Source organism: Nuphar pumila, chromosome 4, assembly GCF_984573655.1.
Source record: "Nuphar pumila chromosome 4, dmNupPumi1.hap1.1, whole genome shotgun sequence".
NCBI classification, from domain to species: domain Eukaryota; kingdom Viridiplantae; phylum Streptophyta; class Magnoliopsida; order Nymphaeales; family Nymphaeaceae; genus Nuphar; species Nuphar pumila.
The window spans coordinates 145,906,984-145,923,051 of NC_143252.1; the positions used below are offsets into that span (position 1 = coordinate 145,906,984).

At 37.7% G+C, this 16,068-nt stretch overlaps 1 protein-coding gene and 1 long non-coding RNA gene across 2 annotated transcripts; both read right to left on the reverse strand.

Annotated features, from left to right (window-relative positions):
* Positions 1-891: 891 nt before the first annotated feature.
* LOC149841536 (guanine nucleotide-binding protein alpha-2 subunit-like) lies at positions 892-8,923 on the reverse strand. The gene is made up of 9 exons (XM_090005283.1): positions 8,804-8,923; positions 7,088-7,195; positions 6,860-6,961; positions 5,637-5,692; positions 2,160-2,294; positions 1,990-2,083; positions 1,851-1,910; positions 1,695-1,774; positions 892-1,228 (listed from the first exon to the last, which is right to left on the reverse strand). Exons 1-9 carry the CDS (start codon positions 8,921-8,923, stop codon positions 1,051-1,053), a joined length of 933 nt encoding a protein of 310 aa, XP_089861409.1. The 3' UTR covers positions 892-1,050.
* A 615-nt stretch (positions 8,924-9,538) lies between these two features.
* LOC149841537 (uncharacterized) lies at positions 9,539-11,094 on the reverse strand. The gene is made up of 3 exons (XR_016431668.1): positions 10,976-11,094; positions 9,825-10,040; positions 9,539-9,634 (listed from the first exon to the last, which is right to left on the reverse strand). It is a non-coding gene; the product is annotated as an uncharacterized LOC149841537 (long non-coding RNA).
* Positions 11,095-16,068: the final 4,974 nt, after the last annotated feature.

Consider the following 16,068-nt stretch of genomic DNA (forward strand, 5'->3'; position numbering starts at 1 on the left):
GCCTTGTTTGCTTGACGGACAGTCAGTCAGTCAAGGGGCATCCCTCCAACGGGTCTTCTTAGCCTCGAAGTTTTATGACTATCATAGCTCTAGCAGGCTTGTGTGGTTTCTTAGGGTTATAATAAATTCAAAAAGAAAGTAGTGATTAAAAGGTATAATAATCACACGAGTAAGATGGCAATCACTAATTAAAGAAGAAGAAGAAGATATACGTACACGCAGAAACACTTAACGTGGTTTGGCCAACTTGGCTGCGTCCACGATGAGAGTATCACTCTCTCTCTCTCTCACCCATGCCATGTGGAGGTGATTATATATAATATCTTTCTATTTAAATCAGCATTACATCCAGTTTACAAGTCAGTTGGATTTTGAGAATCCCTTCCTATTTTCAATGTTACACATTCAAGGGATTCTTGAGCTATCTTATTTTCTTTGATATGCAACTCTCATTCTTCTTTCCTCCACTTGTAAACTTTCCATTCATGTAAACATGATGAGCTGGAGTTGTGCAGACACTGCAGAGTCTTTATCTCCTTATCCTTCTCATATGAGCTGGAGTCTTCTATATCACGGGTCTGCAGTCTTGGATCACGGTAGCTGGACCCATTAACTACCGGGCATAATTTTGTAAAGGACTCAAGAAGGCTGACAACCTAATCAACTGTCTCTTCAAAACTAGTATTACTATACGAAAATCCAACAAAATATAAATAAATTCACCTTTTAAGACTTTCCAACCTACGTTCAGCAAGCAGAAAACCAAAACACTTCAAAAACCTGGAAAGAAGCCTATTTCTGCTCTGTGAGAACATAAAAGTCGCATCCTCACAGCAGAAAATAACAGGTTAAGAGGGAATTTCTGACATCTTTCATTTAGAAGAGTTCATTTACACAACTATAAAGATCCACCACAAAAATTTGAAAAGGAGAAAACAGCAAAAAAAGCAACAGAAACATGACCACAGACCAGTCGTCATTGCACATTGCACTATGCTCCTGGTGGAATTGACAGTTTTCCAACGGATTTTGCCTGCATACGTGCTCAATTCATAGTAAACCTGCCTCGATTAAGTTCCTCCTCCTCAAAGTCTCATCTACCAATTTGAAAGTTTTCTTCACAAGCTTTTGATCCAGTGCCGTTGTCCTGTATATCTTAAAAATCCGATCCACATGGTCTGGGGTGCTCCTCTGGAAATACAACTCTTCGAATTTCTTCTTCACAAACCTAATAAAGTAGAAGCCTAGCTCAGATGTACAAGCACATCACAGAGATTGAAATGGTAACATGCATTTTCTTATTATATTGTCACAGCTTTTAAATTATTATAAAATGTAACAATTCAACAACCAACTTTATAAAGTATGCATCAGTTAATGTGAAATAGGATATTCACATATACAGCATGGTTTATCTTCATTTCTTTCTTCTTTTTCACTATTTATGGAATTGTTTGCTTAACTTTAAGAATTAATTAATGCAGGATCCCCAATCTTCATGGTGATATCTTTGGGAAAGTTTCCATTCAGTTTTTGCAGAAACAAATACATACATCAGCAAACTGGTTTCCAGAAAACAGGAGGCAGGCTTGTGAAGTTTCAAGACAAATCCATCTCATATAATGCCATAGACCGACCCAACAACAATTAAAAGTTGATCAATGACTTTAAAAACATTAAGAATGCACACTCACTCGTATGCATGTTCAATCTCTTGCTTCCCTGATGTAACGGATCGATAATCTTTGAACCACTCACAAACGTTTAGAGGCACCTGCATAACACGGAAAATCAGCAAACTTGCATTGGCAGTAGTTCACATAATGAAATGTCTGAATAATAGAACTTACTTTTAAAACTTTCTTCTCAAATATATCAAACTTGTTCAGGAACAACAAGAAGCATGTTTTCTGCACAAAGGGATGGGAGTTGTCAGAAGATTAAAATTCTCAAAGCTACAATACTGAAAGCTTGATGTCTGAAGAAAACCTCAAAGCATGGCTGCTTCATAGCCCAATCAAAAAGTTCCTTTGTTTCCATCATACAGTTCTTATTTTCATCCTCAAAAAGTACCTGATCATACCTGGACCATCAAATAAACAAAATCAATAAAATGCAGCAATTTCAGATCTACATTACTTTTTGCATGAGATATTTACTCGCTAATAGCTGCACAAAAAATGATGGCTTTGACGCCTTCAAACAGATGAATCCACTTCCTTCTTTCATTTCTCTGGCCTCCAACATCAAAAAGCCGATAAACCTGACCACTCTTTTTATTCTCACCCACAGGACTGCAAAGAGACATTCTCATCAGCATTTAACATTTTCTGGCAAATCTCAAGGACTTGCGAAGAACAAGAAGAAGACGATGAAGACATGAACTTTGGTGCTGCAAAACACAACGTTGAGTCTGAACATTCCAAGAATTGTTCAAAAAGGATTTGTAGCATTCCATTGAATGTAAAATCACTAAAAAAAATAGGATATTAACATTTCTCTACCAAATACACAATTTCAAGAATAACTCAAATAGCCTTTCTAGTTTATGGCATTGAATAGAAAACCAAGAAGGGAAGAACTATAGAATATTTTACAACATATTAACCAGGAGAGAGAGAGAGAGAGAGAGAGAGATTTATCATTAAGGAAAGAATCACAAATCATGAATGCAAAGTGTGTTGTAAATTATACCTGACTCGGTGGGTATGGCAACAGAGCTTGAACAGTGAGATCTGAGGCACGCATTAAATGCACTGTCTTTCGAGCGATAGTTGTCCCACTTAGGTGCAATGGGTATACGTGCAACTATGCTCTTAGGATACAATCGAGCTTTTGCCTTCTCGCGAATGATCAGACCAATGTTATCAAAAATGCGCCTTGAGGCGCAAGAGGCGCGCCTCGCCTTGAGACGCGGCCCTCTGTGCCTCAAGGCGCAAGCCTGAGGCACACATTTTTTTTTTTTTACAACAAGACTTCTGAGACATAATCAAAAACATTTTTGTAGGTTAATCTCATATATTTTCCAGTTATTTCAGTTATGTAATAAGTTTCTTAGTATATTACTATATTTTAACTCTTGTTGGTTAATCTCGTATATTTTTCAGTTATTTCAGTCATGTAATTAGTTTCTTAGTATATTTTAACTTTTGTTGGTTAATCTCATATATTTTCCAGTTATGTAATCAGTTTTTTGGTTACTTTTATATGTTAATCTCATATTTTTTAGAATAATCTCATATATTTTAACTTTTGTTGGTTAATCTCATATATTTTCCAGTTATGTAAACATTTTTTTAGTTACTTTTATATGTTAATCTCATATTCTTTAAAATAATCTCATATATTTTAACTTTTGTAGGTTAATCTCATATATTTTCCAGTTATTTCGGTTATGTAATAAGTTTCTTAGTATATTTTAACATTTTTTGGTTAATCTCATATATTTTCCAATTATATAATCAGTTTTTAGTTACTTTTATATGTTAATCTCATATTTTTTAGTACTTATTTGAGATTTTCTATTTCTTATTGGTTGCTATTTCATCAATAAAGCATTTCTTTATTTATTTGCATTTTTAGATATTTTTTATAATTTTTTTAAAGTTTTCAAAAAAAAATTTGAGGCTTACGCTTTACGCCTCGCCTCGGTTTTTGGTGGAGTGTCTCGCTACCCCTCAACGCTTTTCACAACACTGGATCGGACCATGCCATGCACTAGGTGAGCCCAACAACCTCGACACAAACCACCATGAATAGCCTCTTGATTGGGGTTGAATTGGGTATGGATCTTGGGTAGAGGTGGGCACTACGCCGGACAGACTGTGGGCCGACACGAGCCGGCCCGGTCCAGCCCATATATATATATATATATATATATATATATATATATATATATATATATATATATATATATATATATATATATATATATATATATATATATATAAAATAGGCTCGGCCCTGCCCAATTAAGCCCATGGGCTAACGGGTGGGCCAAGGTTTTCCCAATGGCCGACTCGAACCGGGCCAAAGGCCCTATCTTTGATGGGTTGGGCCGTTGACCGGGCCAGCCCGGTCCACTAGCGGGTCGGGCTGGCCTGATGCCCACCCCTAATCTTGGGTATGGATCCTATAGCAACTTGAATATGGATCTTAACTGGGTTCGAGCTAATCAGATTTGGACCAACTGGATTTGTCTAACAGGAACTGGGTCTGGATCTCTACCTGGATCTGGGTTCAACCCAGGAGAGATAGAGAGCTAGAAACTAGAGAGAGAGGAGAGGAGAAGAGAGAGCTTGAGAGCCGAGTGAAGAGAAAGGGGAGAGGGTTGGGTTGATATAGGCCCCAGCCCCCCATAAATGGCCTTCAAGAGGGCCCAACGACTAGTCATAATGGGCCTAGGCTGGCCAAACAACCCGCCATAAAAGCCCAAATGGCTAGCCCAAGAAGGGTGCCAAAAAAAAAGACCAGAAGGGCAAATTTGAGATATAAATGATCCTGTAAGGTAAAGGGGCAGTCAAACAATCCAAGGAAAAGGGGCAGCTACTAGACCTGTTTGTTCCTTTAATGCCATGCAAAGATTGTTTGGGCAAGGTCCAAATAGATCCGGATAAGATTAAGGAAGATCCGAATAGGAATAATTGCAAAGTCAAAGGTAGTTGCAAGTCTGGTCAAAGGTTGAAAAAGGACTTGAGGATAAAAAATATCTCAGGTGCTAAAAGGAAAGTCAAAGCCAAGCCAAACCAGACCGAACCGAATCTGAATCCAAATCCAAATCCAATTTCAAAGTCCAAATACAAGGTTCAAAATCCAAGATCCAAGTGTGGGATTTAGAGGTTTCTACAAGCCCAAAATCTAATGTCCCTTGAGGGCTTTGTCCTTCAGAGCAACATCCCTCTATAAAAGGACAAGAGGTCCCCCAAAATCCTTCAATACGGGACAAAACTTTTATAGAGAACACAACACCCATAACAACAAAGCTAAATGAAGGAAAAAATGAGAAAAAAAACTTAGGTAGTTTTGAGCCATAACCCCAACAAAGTGCACCAAACAAGCCACACAAAGAAGAGGACTATGACCGACACATTCACTTGATACATATCAGTTACTGACTAGCAAGGAAACTTCTGGTTGTTCCTTCATTATGTGTGATGCAACTGTCCTCACCATATAATTTTGGATAAGTGAAATATGCTTTGTCCTCCGTGCAACTAACCTCATGTCATTGCAAAACCTTGTAAGTAGAAGCAAAGAACAAAACGAGTTTATTCTGACAACCCCTTTAACCAAGGGCTTATAGCAATACACTATTTTTTTTATTCTACAGTAGTAAAAAAGTCATTCACTTTTGCTTCTTCAAGTAAACCAATCTCATGCAGTTGAAGATTTGAATTCAAGCAAACATATGTTGCAAATAGAAGCAAGTTCTTGTTCTAAATAATGAATCACAGACTCTCATAGCCACCTTCCAAGCCATGAATGTACTTAACATATTTGGTGAACTTCCAGTTGTTTGTGATGCATAACATGTTCAATTCCAAAAGTGATATTATAAGGGAATAGAAGGATAAATCAGAATGAATTTAAAGCAATAAACAGAAATGAACCTGGAATGGTGCCAAGTAGAAAGCTACCTGAACTGTATTTCCACAACCCCTGTAGTTCGAACTCTAGCATGAAGAACATCCTCCTGCAAAGATAAAAAAAGGTAGAGCCAAGAAGCTTAATACCAACATGGTCACTAAGAGACATTATGCAGTGGGAAGAAGAAACAAGTGGCTCTACAAATGTTCACACACTTTTTGTATTATTATTGAGCATACCATTAACCATGTGGAAATTTAATAACCTGGGAAACCAATATTTTTTTTACTGCATCTCTTAAAAAAAATATGGGAGCTACATATCAGGCATACCAGTAACAAATTACTTTCTTATGTGGTAACACGTGTTCCAATAAAATCTGAGAAGATAAAGTATGCAGGCTATGACATAAAAAAAACAGCAAGTTCGCTGAATGAGAAAAACAGTAGGTTATGTAGTGTTCAAAGCTGTGTGTGCATGTGTGCATAAGGATTTCTATTTCCAAACAAAACCTCTTCTTTTTTTGTCTATTTTATGATTTTTTCCCTTGCCCATTCCAGTACTTTATTTTCCTTTTGATGAATAGAGAGCAAAAGAGAAAATAGTCAGCACGGCAAGCATTCTAGGACATTCAAACTGACAAACCCACAGGGAAGAAAGATTAATAACGTATATCTTTTGTTAAAACAAAGGGAAATATTGAGCATCTGGAAAGGAAAAGAAGACTATGGATGTCAAGAATCTGTTTCATTGCAAAATGATTAGAGAAAATGTTGAAGACAAAAAGGATATCAGAAGCATCATTCATGCATAGGGGTGTTAACGGTACTAGCATATATTCAGGTTGGATACAACTCTGACATAAATACATTTAGCTGGATTTGGCAAACCATCTCCATATCTGATGAGATAAATGGCGAGGTCAATTACAAGGTCATCAAATCCAAAAAAAAAACTAAAATAAAAATAATAAAGATCTAAATCAGATTAAGTTATTTTACATGTAAATTAGATCCAAAGAAGGATTGGGAGTGAATCAAATTAGATACAGTAATAGGAATCGGCATTGTGTACATCCAAACTAGACCCAGACCACTTACAGTCCTATTAAATAACCTGTCCTTATGCTACAACAGTTCTCAACAAATTGTTTTATCAGCCTAGGCACCGTATTTCTATGCAAGCCACCTCAATGTAAACATACAAGAGTATTCATGCATTAAGCTCAAGCAAAAAATATTCAAGTCGGCAAGAAAGTTTTGATGGCTGAAACCTTTGTTGGCACGAAATTAGCATCAGATAACCTCTGCAAGTTCTCCATAAAATATAATGTGCAATCTGGAACTTGAAGTTCATTTGCTCGGGCATAAGTCTCCTATAAAAATGTGACAGTAATAGTTAAAAGCAAAGGTCCACTGTCAGAGAGCATGATTGGTGAAACATGATTTGCACTGGCAGATTTCCAAAAAGTGAAGCTAATTTAACGGGAAAAAATAGGAACCTGAATTGCAAAATCCTTCCATAAAGTCTCTATCTCCTGGGCAAGTTCCTTTGTCAAGAGAGGATAATCTAGCCTGCCTCCAATTACAGATAATTTTTCTCCAAACTCCTATTCGACATTAAAAGCCCAATTTAGTAGATAAACCAAAGGAAAAAATAAATAAAATAAAATGAATCCAAAGGTTCAAACTACAATGATTTAATCTCAAAAGCATTAAACTATGCTAAGTAATCTCGAAGCATATGAATGGCACACTGATAAAAGACAAACCAACCAAAGAAAAGGACAAAACACCATTGACACATAATACACGTCTAACAAATAAAAAATAAGCATGCAATCAAAACCACATAAACTGCAAACTCGAGCAAAAAGCATTTGAAGTTCAGGACAAAACACATCGGACATTAATAAACTATAAAATTCTGAACTGGCACCTAGAATTCTTGGGTATTCAAACTTAAATCTCAATTGCCCTATCTCAAAAATGATACTTCATGGTTTTGTTACTAGTCACAAATATCGGTTTTGTGATATGGCAAGGAGTTCTCTCGAAAGAAATTAAAAATTACAAAATAATGGAAAATTGAAAAACTTAAAGAAAGTTGAAATTGAATCTCTTAAAATATCAAAAACCACAAAATTATAGAATGCTTTTTTAGTGTATTGTGATATTTTGGAGTCTTTATCTTTTCTAAAGAAAGGCCTTAGAAAGCAATCATTCAAAATATTGGAAATTCTTGTGACCATATAGACAGACACACACGCATTCAATAGAGAATGTGTGACTATATGGTAGCACCTAGAAGCACTCAGTACCTGTGGAGAGGGGTACCAGCATAGACACGAGTATGCTGCACTTGTGCAACTGGGTGTTGTGATATGTGCATATTACAAAACATGCAGAGCCTTTATGCCACTAAACAAACAAAACACCGGCAAACCTAAATAATTTTGCAGCCCAGCCACATCCATGTGACTGGATTCAAATTAAAATCAAATCAAAACAGTAGAAATTTTGAAAGAGAAATTTAAGTTGGACATAGATAAGCAACAAAGAGCATCAAAGATAAAAATCAGGGAAAGGAAGCTAAAAGTCTTAATTAATGTGAATAGGTAGTTTTCTGAATCCAATAATGAAGTCCTTTGTCCCATAAGTCTGAAAGTCTCCATCAATCTCATAGAGAAATCAAGATGTTCTCAATTTCTAAAAAGAAAAAGATAGTCACGAGAAACAAGGAGCAAAGCGCATATTTTCATTCTTTATACACCCCACCATCCACCCAACCACTTCTCCATGAAAATATAAAAATTAAAATACACGAATTACCGATAAAGAAACACTATCAATGCAGCAATCACCACCAAGGGGCATGCACCTCTCACCTATATGTGAGTCAGACCAACTATCACACAACCCCTCTAACTATTCAGCCATGAAGGTGTTGCAGCAGTAGTTTCAATAACAATGAAGCACATAAGCATCAAATCAATTTTGGACAGGGAATATACCAAAATAGAAAAGAATCAAAGGTAAATATGCCAAAAGCCATAGGCTAATGCAGTTCTTGTGAATGACCATTCCAAGAATCAGATCACAAACAAATCAACACAAAGAATACCTAATAACTCACGAAATAAAAGGAAAAAGCATTTCCAAAGTAAATAAGTACATAAACGAGTAAAGGAGAAGAGAAAAAGATAAAGGATTATAACCTTCTTTTCAAGAGGCAAATCATACTTTGAGGGGTCCTCAGTGTTCTGAGCAAATTCTTTTGAGCCATCATACAATATCTGTGCAGAAGATCCCTGGTTAACCTCTGATGGGAAGCTCATAGCTCATGCCACAACAGGGAAAATTTTCCCACTTAGAACAGATACTAAAGTTATCACATGTAAAAGGGAAACAACCAACACACCCTTTTTAGTATTGCATACTTTAATTGCCTGATATACATTTGCATGGATAACTGGTATATAACTCCTAAGTTCTGCTTCATCGAACCCTGTTTGAAACAAAAGCCTAATCTGCATGTAATAAATATGTATTAGGAGACTGCCAATAATGACTCTTTTGAGTAACTCTACAACTTTCGAGGCAAAGTGAAGCCTATCCAACCTGCTTGAAAATTGTAGACTTTCCTGACTCTCCAGCACCTGAAATCCAATATGTTTCTTCATCTTTAACATAATAAGTAGCATTGTACTTTCAATAGGATGATAAAAACAAGAACAAAGATTTGGGGGAAAAAAGAAATTACTTAACAATCTACCACAGCCCTCACAAAACATAACCCCGTAAAGACAACGGCAGGTGGATAATGAAGTTTCAATATCTTTTGGGCATCGCAACCATGATTACCAAGGTTCTGGGTCTCTAGGCATCCAGACACCAACAAACCTGGTGTGTATGTGTGTGCCCGATGCACTACATTTCAATAGAAAAAGAGCATGGAAATGTCATATAATCTTACCTAGTAGTAGAATCTTCTGGATGTGCTTCTCAGCTTTTGTTTCCAGAGCAATCCGACGCTCTATTTCTGCAGCCTGAAGAAAGAACACATTGTACATCAAGACTACCAATTGACATCAAATATACACACGCTAACATATAGAAGCACTCACAACTTAAAACCGCATCAGTCTGCTCAAGTAATAGAAATTTGAGATGTCATCTTCATTGCTTATAGACACAAAAAATACTGGATCCATTTAGATACGGGATTAACAGTCGAACCTGAGCATTTTCTTCCACAGCAGCTTTGGTGAGAGGTCGTTGTCTGCTGCAGAGTAGGCCCATATTCTCAATTACAGTGGAAAGCATGGAACTATTACAGTTCGAAGCCACAGAACAGAAGAACAGCACACAGAGAAGCAGGATAAATCTATTTTCAATTCCACCAATTCAGGATCACGTAACAATGGAGATAGATGCTGCCCTCAGTGCAATAACCTGGAGGAACCCAAAAAGTAAGAAACACATGTAAACAATATACATAAGTGTGAGTTTAAAGGTGTGCAAGTGTGTGTGAGCATATGGAAAGAGTTTGGCATACTATAGTTCACAAGATAGATTACATATCACAATGCCAGATCCCTGTTTGCTAAAAAGAAGGGACCAATAGTATCCCATTTTCTTTCTCAGTCCCTTAAGTGACCAACATGCTGCTAAGTAAGCCATCTGGATGTTAAGGTACTTTCTAATGAATAACAGAATTTGGTGGTCCACATTGCACCAACATCAGCCCACCAATGAAATTGATAACTACCACCAACTACACATCCAACGTATATATACACGCACTATATGAGACACCGAAATCGCCTCTTATGGGTGGGTCCAATCTGATATTTTATGAGTACACCGATTGCTTACTCAAGTGGGACGCAAATACCTCCATCAATTGAAATTGATGAGTCTTTATATTCGACTTAAAAAGGCAATGGATTAGGTGAAAATGAGATACTGAAAAGTAGCAGAAAGAGATTGACCAAACTAGTCTACAAACAAAATTCAACTAATCAATAGGAACAGAAATATGAAGAGTACCGGTCCCACAATTGAAACGATAAGGCATGTATTTTTCACACATTAATGACCACAAAAAACACGTTGTGCAGTTAAACCATATTATACAAAGAAATGCACTACAAACACACCTAAAAACAACACAGAAATCTTACGGTATTTTTCAACTTTGAAAAAAAAACAGAGAGAGAGAGAGAGAGCGCATAGGGTATGAAATCGCAAGCATCAAATCCGAATGACAGCAAGAGATGTTCAGACAAAAAACGCCGATCCTTCAGCGAAGAAAAAAAAGTGAAACGAGGAAAACGAAGGCCTACATACAGCAGATGATACGAAGAAGGAGAAGAAGAATCAGATACCTGAGATAGAGCAGCGACACAGAGAAGCGCAAGCGAGAGAGAGAGAGAGAGAGTGATGGAAGCGCAAGCTTGGCCCCCGGCAGCCCTGGACCATCGAATTGAATCCAAGCGCTCCCCCCTCCACAAAAATTCTAGCAGAGAAAAAATGTAGTTGAGGTGAGGGGAAGAGGGAGGTCAGGGTGCTTGTCTATATATATAAATATATGGGGAATGGTGGTGCTGGTGCTACTAAACACTAATCGAATGGAGAGAGGGAGAGGTCAGCCAAAACCAAAAGAGATTCAGTCAGTCAAAGCTAAAAAAAAGGAGGGTCGTGCATTTCGACGTTTTGCAAAACCTGGAGAGAGAGAGAGAGAGAGAGGTCTCTATTGGGGGGCGTAATGTTTTGGAGCAGATGTGCAGAAGCAGAAATACGAGCGCAGAGGGGGTGTGCTGGTGCCACGTGGTTGCAGATTGCAGTGGTGCGGGGGGGAGCAGGCTTGCTGATGGGGGACCGTGCCACGTTTGATTGGTCGGGGCTGCCCTGTGAATGGGACAACCCTTGCCCCAGAATTTGCTCGGGGTGCCTGTGGGGGTGGACTGAAATAGGACAATGAGACCAAGGACACCCTGAACCCGTCTTCTTCTTCTTGAAAATGACGCGTTATAAACAAGAGACTCCTTTTTATTTTTCTTTTTGTTCTTTTTTATTTTAGATTTGCGCTATGATTTTAGCACAATCAAAATTACCGAAACACTGTATTAAGGTTAGGATGACATGACTTTCATAACTAGGCTTCACAATCTCGCTTGGCATGCTCGGATTTCTTTTAGGCTCTGTTTGACTGCAAGTAAAAGTTTTGGAATAAAGAAAAACTTTTTTCGAAAAACAGGTGAGACTCACCATTTTTTCATATTTCTAGCAAACATACAAAAATTTTAGTCTGACTCTTTTTAGTTTGGCCTGATTTTATGTAAAAAAAAAGAAAGTTAAATATTTTTTCTTTATAAAAGATTTATCTTACTTTTTGTTTTTCTTTCAATTATTTTTTTCAGATTGCAAAGGGGGCCTTGATGATTGTTATGCCAGAAAATGTGACAATGGTGCTTGCATGCCTTCAGGTGTAATAGAACCAAAAGTCGAGTGTCACATGTGATGCTGCCAGATGTACACAGTCGCTTTTCTATTCACAAACATACACATTCCTCCATCATTTCTCTGCTGTTGTTGTGCTGCAACTATGAGATGCACAGTCCCGTATGAATTACTTTGAAAAGTGCACCGTGGGCCCTTTCAAGAATCTGATGAGGGCATCCATAAGAATAATGTCCAAGAAATAAACAAACATTGTGGTGCTGCTATGCATCCAGAATTGCCAGGGGATACCTGTTAAAATTTTGAAGGCAACTTTCAAAATTGTTATGCTACTTTAACTCGTACTGCAGTACCTTTTTTTCTCAAGCCTGACCTGGTGATACAATCATTTTCTGAAAAAGAGAGAGAGAGAGAGAGATTGGATCCAACTGCCAAATTATATGTTTCTTATTTATTTTTTTGCTACTCCAATAGGTCCTCGCCCTGTTTGGACCGGGGATGAAGGGTATGAAACGGGGATGGAGGTGGGGACGAAGGTTAAAATCCATCCCCATCCGGGATGGGGATGGAGGCGGGGATGGACGTGCACTTTTCCCCGCCCCGCCCCGCCATGATCCCCACCTCATCCCTGCCCCAACCCGCCCCCACCACTTTTCTCCTCTATATCCCCGACCCGCCCTGCCTCATCCCCGTTTGAACCGGGGATGGAGGACATGAAACGGGGATGAAGGTGGGGTGGAGGATAAAATCCATCCCCGCCGGGGATGGAGTCGGGGGTGGAGACCTTATCCCCCGCCGCGCCGCGCCGCGCCCCACTGCCATCCCTAAATAGGTTGCCATTGGATTCAATTTTGAAGATATCTATAATTCATAAATATAAGTATATGGTTGGAGATGGCTCAGAACGTCGTGGTGTGGAGTAAACTGTAATGTCGAGAAAAATAATAGATAAAACATATTAAATATGATCTAAAAGCTAGTTTTTGCTTTTTATAGATTAATCTATAGAAATCAAAATTTTATCATCAAGCATGAAAATATATGTGGTACTAGAAATAGTACCACGCTATCTTGCAAAAGTAATATTTTCAGGTGAAATATATTCATTTATGCTAGAAAACATGCTTAAATTGCTAAGGGCACGTTTTAAAGAGGAAAACTCTCATAGGAAAAGAAAGTTTGGCCTCTAGAGATTGAGAAGTTTTTCAAAAGAAAGTTTTTGGCTTGTTTCTGTAGAATGAGAAAAACAAAGTGGAAAAATGTGAAAAAAATGAGAGAGAGGAGGAGGAGGGTGGTGATTGTGGTGGGTGGTAGTGATGGTGAGATGGTGGTGGTGGAGAATGTAAAAATAATTTTTTTCTTGATAGAAAATATTCCTCCACCCCCCTCATAGAAAAGCTCTCTCAGCCAAAAAGTGTCTCTCATTTAGAAAGGTCAAAAAATTAGTACAGATTTTTTTTTTTTTGAATCACTTCTCCTACATCTTTATGGCTTCCAAAAGTGCTATCAGTTTTTATCATTGACCCAAGGGCCTAATCTATTTAAATGCTTAAATTAAAAATTGGCCACATGATTTGTAGCCAACTAGATATATCCATCAAGATTCCTTACTATATATTACTAAGATTGAAATGCCCATAGCATCCTATGAGTCATAGATGGCGAATTAAGCCCATGGTGCTTTCTTGTAAAAAACATCATCTTCAAACAATGTTTGAATAGCATTATCCATTCAGTTTGGTTTTTTCAATATTACACTTAATAAACTGAAAAGAAAGGTTCCCAACAATTTGAGCTTCTTGTCTTTTGCGGCACCATCAATACATTGTGAAACCTCTCTTCACCGTTAATCAAGTCAAGCCACCATGCTGCCAAATGAATTAGAAAAGATGGGTTGAGAGGCTAGTCATGATCACGTGCTAGTGCACTTGTCTCCAAAAAAATGTTCATTCATGTTGCTTCCAACGCCAAAAAGTTGTCATTTAATAGCCTAAGTGATGTTGCCGATCATCAATGTAACATTATTCTTCTTGATATAATAATGATATAAGGTGCTCTTGGAGCACCTACTCTCACTTAATAGAAGCTTTAGATTTTCAAAAAAATTGAACTTTTTTTGTTAATCAGATTCTATAGATATGATCTATAAGCAGAAAACAAGTTTTGGATCATGTGATTATAGCGTACATGCAGGTTTTCTAATCTATATAAGGCAGTTACCAACGTCCACTGCCCAGTGTGTTGGAAATTTAACCTGATATGCACACCAAAGATGTTGGCTACGTTTGATCAGGTTAATTTGTCATCCATATTTGATATTCTTGTTGAAATCAGGTTACTTCACGTTGATGCTACTGGTTGTACAAAATCAAATGCCATTTTTTTATTTAACAAAAAAGCATATGAAGGTGTGAAAACTTTTCAGAACTTCATAGATGTCAGCAAATAGCGGTCACCATTTGCTTTTCAAACACTACAAGAAAAACGTTAATTAGCGACGAAAATTTGCGATGGATTATTTTCGTCGCAAATTTGCGACAGATTAGCTAGAGAAAACTATCTGTCCCTAAAATTGGAATTAGCTACGGAAAATTTTTGTCGCAAAATCTATTACTAATTAGCGATGAATTTTACGATAGAAAAATTCTGTCTCAAAATCCGTCGCTAATTAGCGATGGATGAACGACAGAATTTTTTATCGCTAATCCGTCGCTAGTTAGTGATGGAATTTGTCCATCACGAAATTCGTCGCTAATTTTTTATATGAAACAACGTGCAAAATTCTCCCTCGCTCTCGCTCTCGCTCTCTCCCCTTTCCCCTGTAAAATCCCTAATCGAGCCTTCTCCCCCCATTTCATTTTGTTCTTTCACTTTCGTCGTGACGCCTCCTCCCCTTCCCCTTGTCTGCAGTGGGTCGGAGCTGGGTGTTATCGTCGTAACCACCACCGCCTCTTTCCCTTCCCCATCTGCAGTCTCGCTGGAGTCGGGTTGTCACTGACCACCGTTGGCCGACGCCATTTGTCCCTCATTCCTTCTTCCCTCACTCCATCTTTGTCACCGCCCTGTGTCGCTGTTGTGAGCCTCGTCAGTGGTGCCACCTCCTCCTTCTTCTCTTTTTCCTTTTTTCATCAAGCCTCTGCATTCTGGTTCCAGCAAGGGCACAGTCAACCAAAAAAGCTCTAAGGTCAGCATCATGGTTTTATATTCTTAAACAGAGTATTTTGTCATTTATTCACTTTCCTAAAAGGATATGATTTTTGAGTATTCATTTTAGTTCATGGTTGATTAGTTGTCTTTGGGATTCACTGTGCTGATAGGACTAATATTTTTATTGGGCTACTATAATTGCAATCAATTAGGTCACCCCCAGGTTGGGCAGGCTTGCAATGTATTTCTTGACTGATTGCTTTGCTATGCCATATTTCTGACGTTTGGTTTTGCATTTCACAACTTTCAATAAACATATGATGTCCAATGCCATATCCAGTTAAATAAACATGAACTTTCTCTTTTCTATCAGCAAATTGAAAGATAGATAGATGCACTGAATGTCATATGAGATTCTTGTTTTGGTCTGAAATTTTGATAGGGGTCCAGATTTGTGCAGTATTTAATTGATAACCTTTGTGTTAAGTGTTTAATTCATTATAGAAAGATCTATTGCCATTACAAACGATTGAAAAAAAAATGGAATGATAAAGCAGGATGCACATCTCTCAAAAGATGAATAAACATTTATTGTTCAATAAGTGATCAATAATATCTGACAACATGAGCAAAACAAAGTATTTCTCAGTATTTTCATATACGTGCTAAGGTTTTTCAGAGGAAATGCAACAAAAATATCATACGAATTGTAGTTTGGATGATTATATAGTCCTTGGATACAAATACAATTAATGAAATTGCAGATAGAACATTGATGGATATAGCTATCTGAAATCAGATTGTGACTGTGGGCTATTGCCATGCGTAATTGCACAAAACAACCTAGCTTCCTGGTGCATGGTTGTACATG

Bases quoted from the DNA above. Each gene is read 5' to 3' on its own strand.
- LOC149841536 (XM_090005283.1), bottom strand. From the start codon at position 8,923: ATGAGCTTCCCATCAGAGGTTAACCAGGGATCTTCTGCACAGATATTG. The intron at 1,911-1,989 runs GTTTTCTTCAGA...CCCTTTGTGCAG, and splicing joins TGAAGCAGCCATGCTTTGAG to AAAACATGCTTCTTGTTGTT. The intron at 1,229-1,694 runs GTGAGTGTGCAT...CTACTTTATTAG, and splicing joins GAGATTGAACATGCATACGA to GTTTGTGAAGAAGAAATTCG.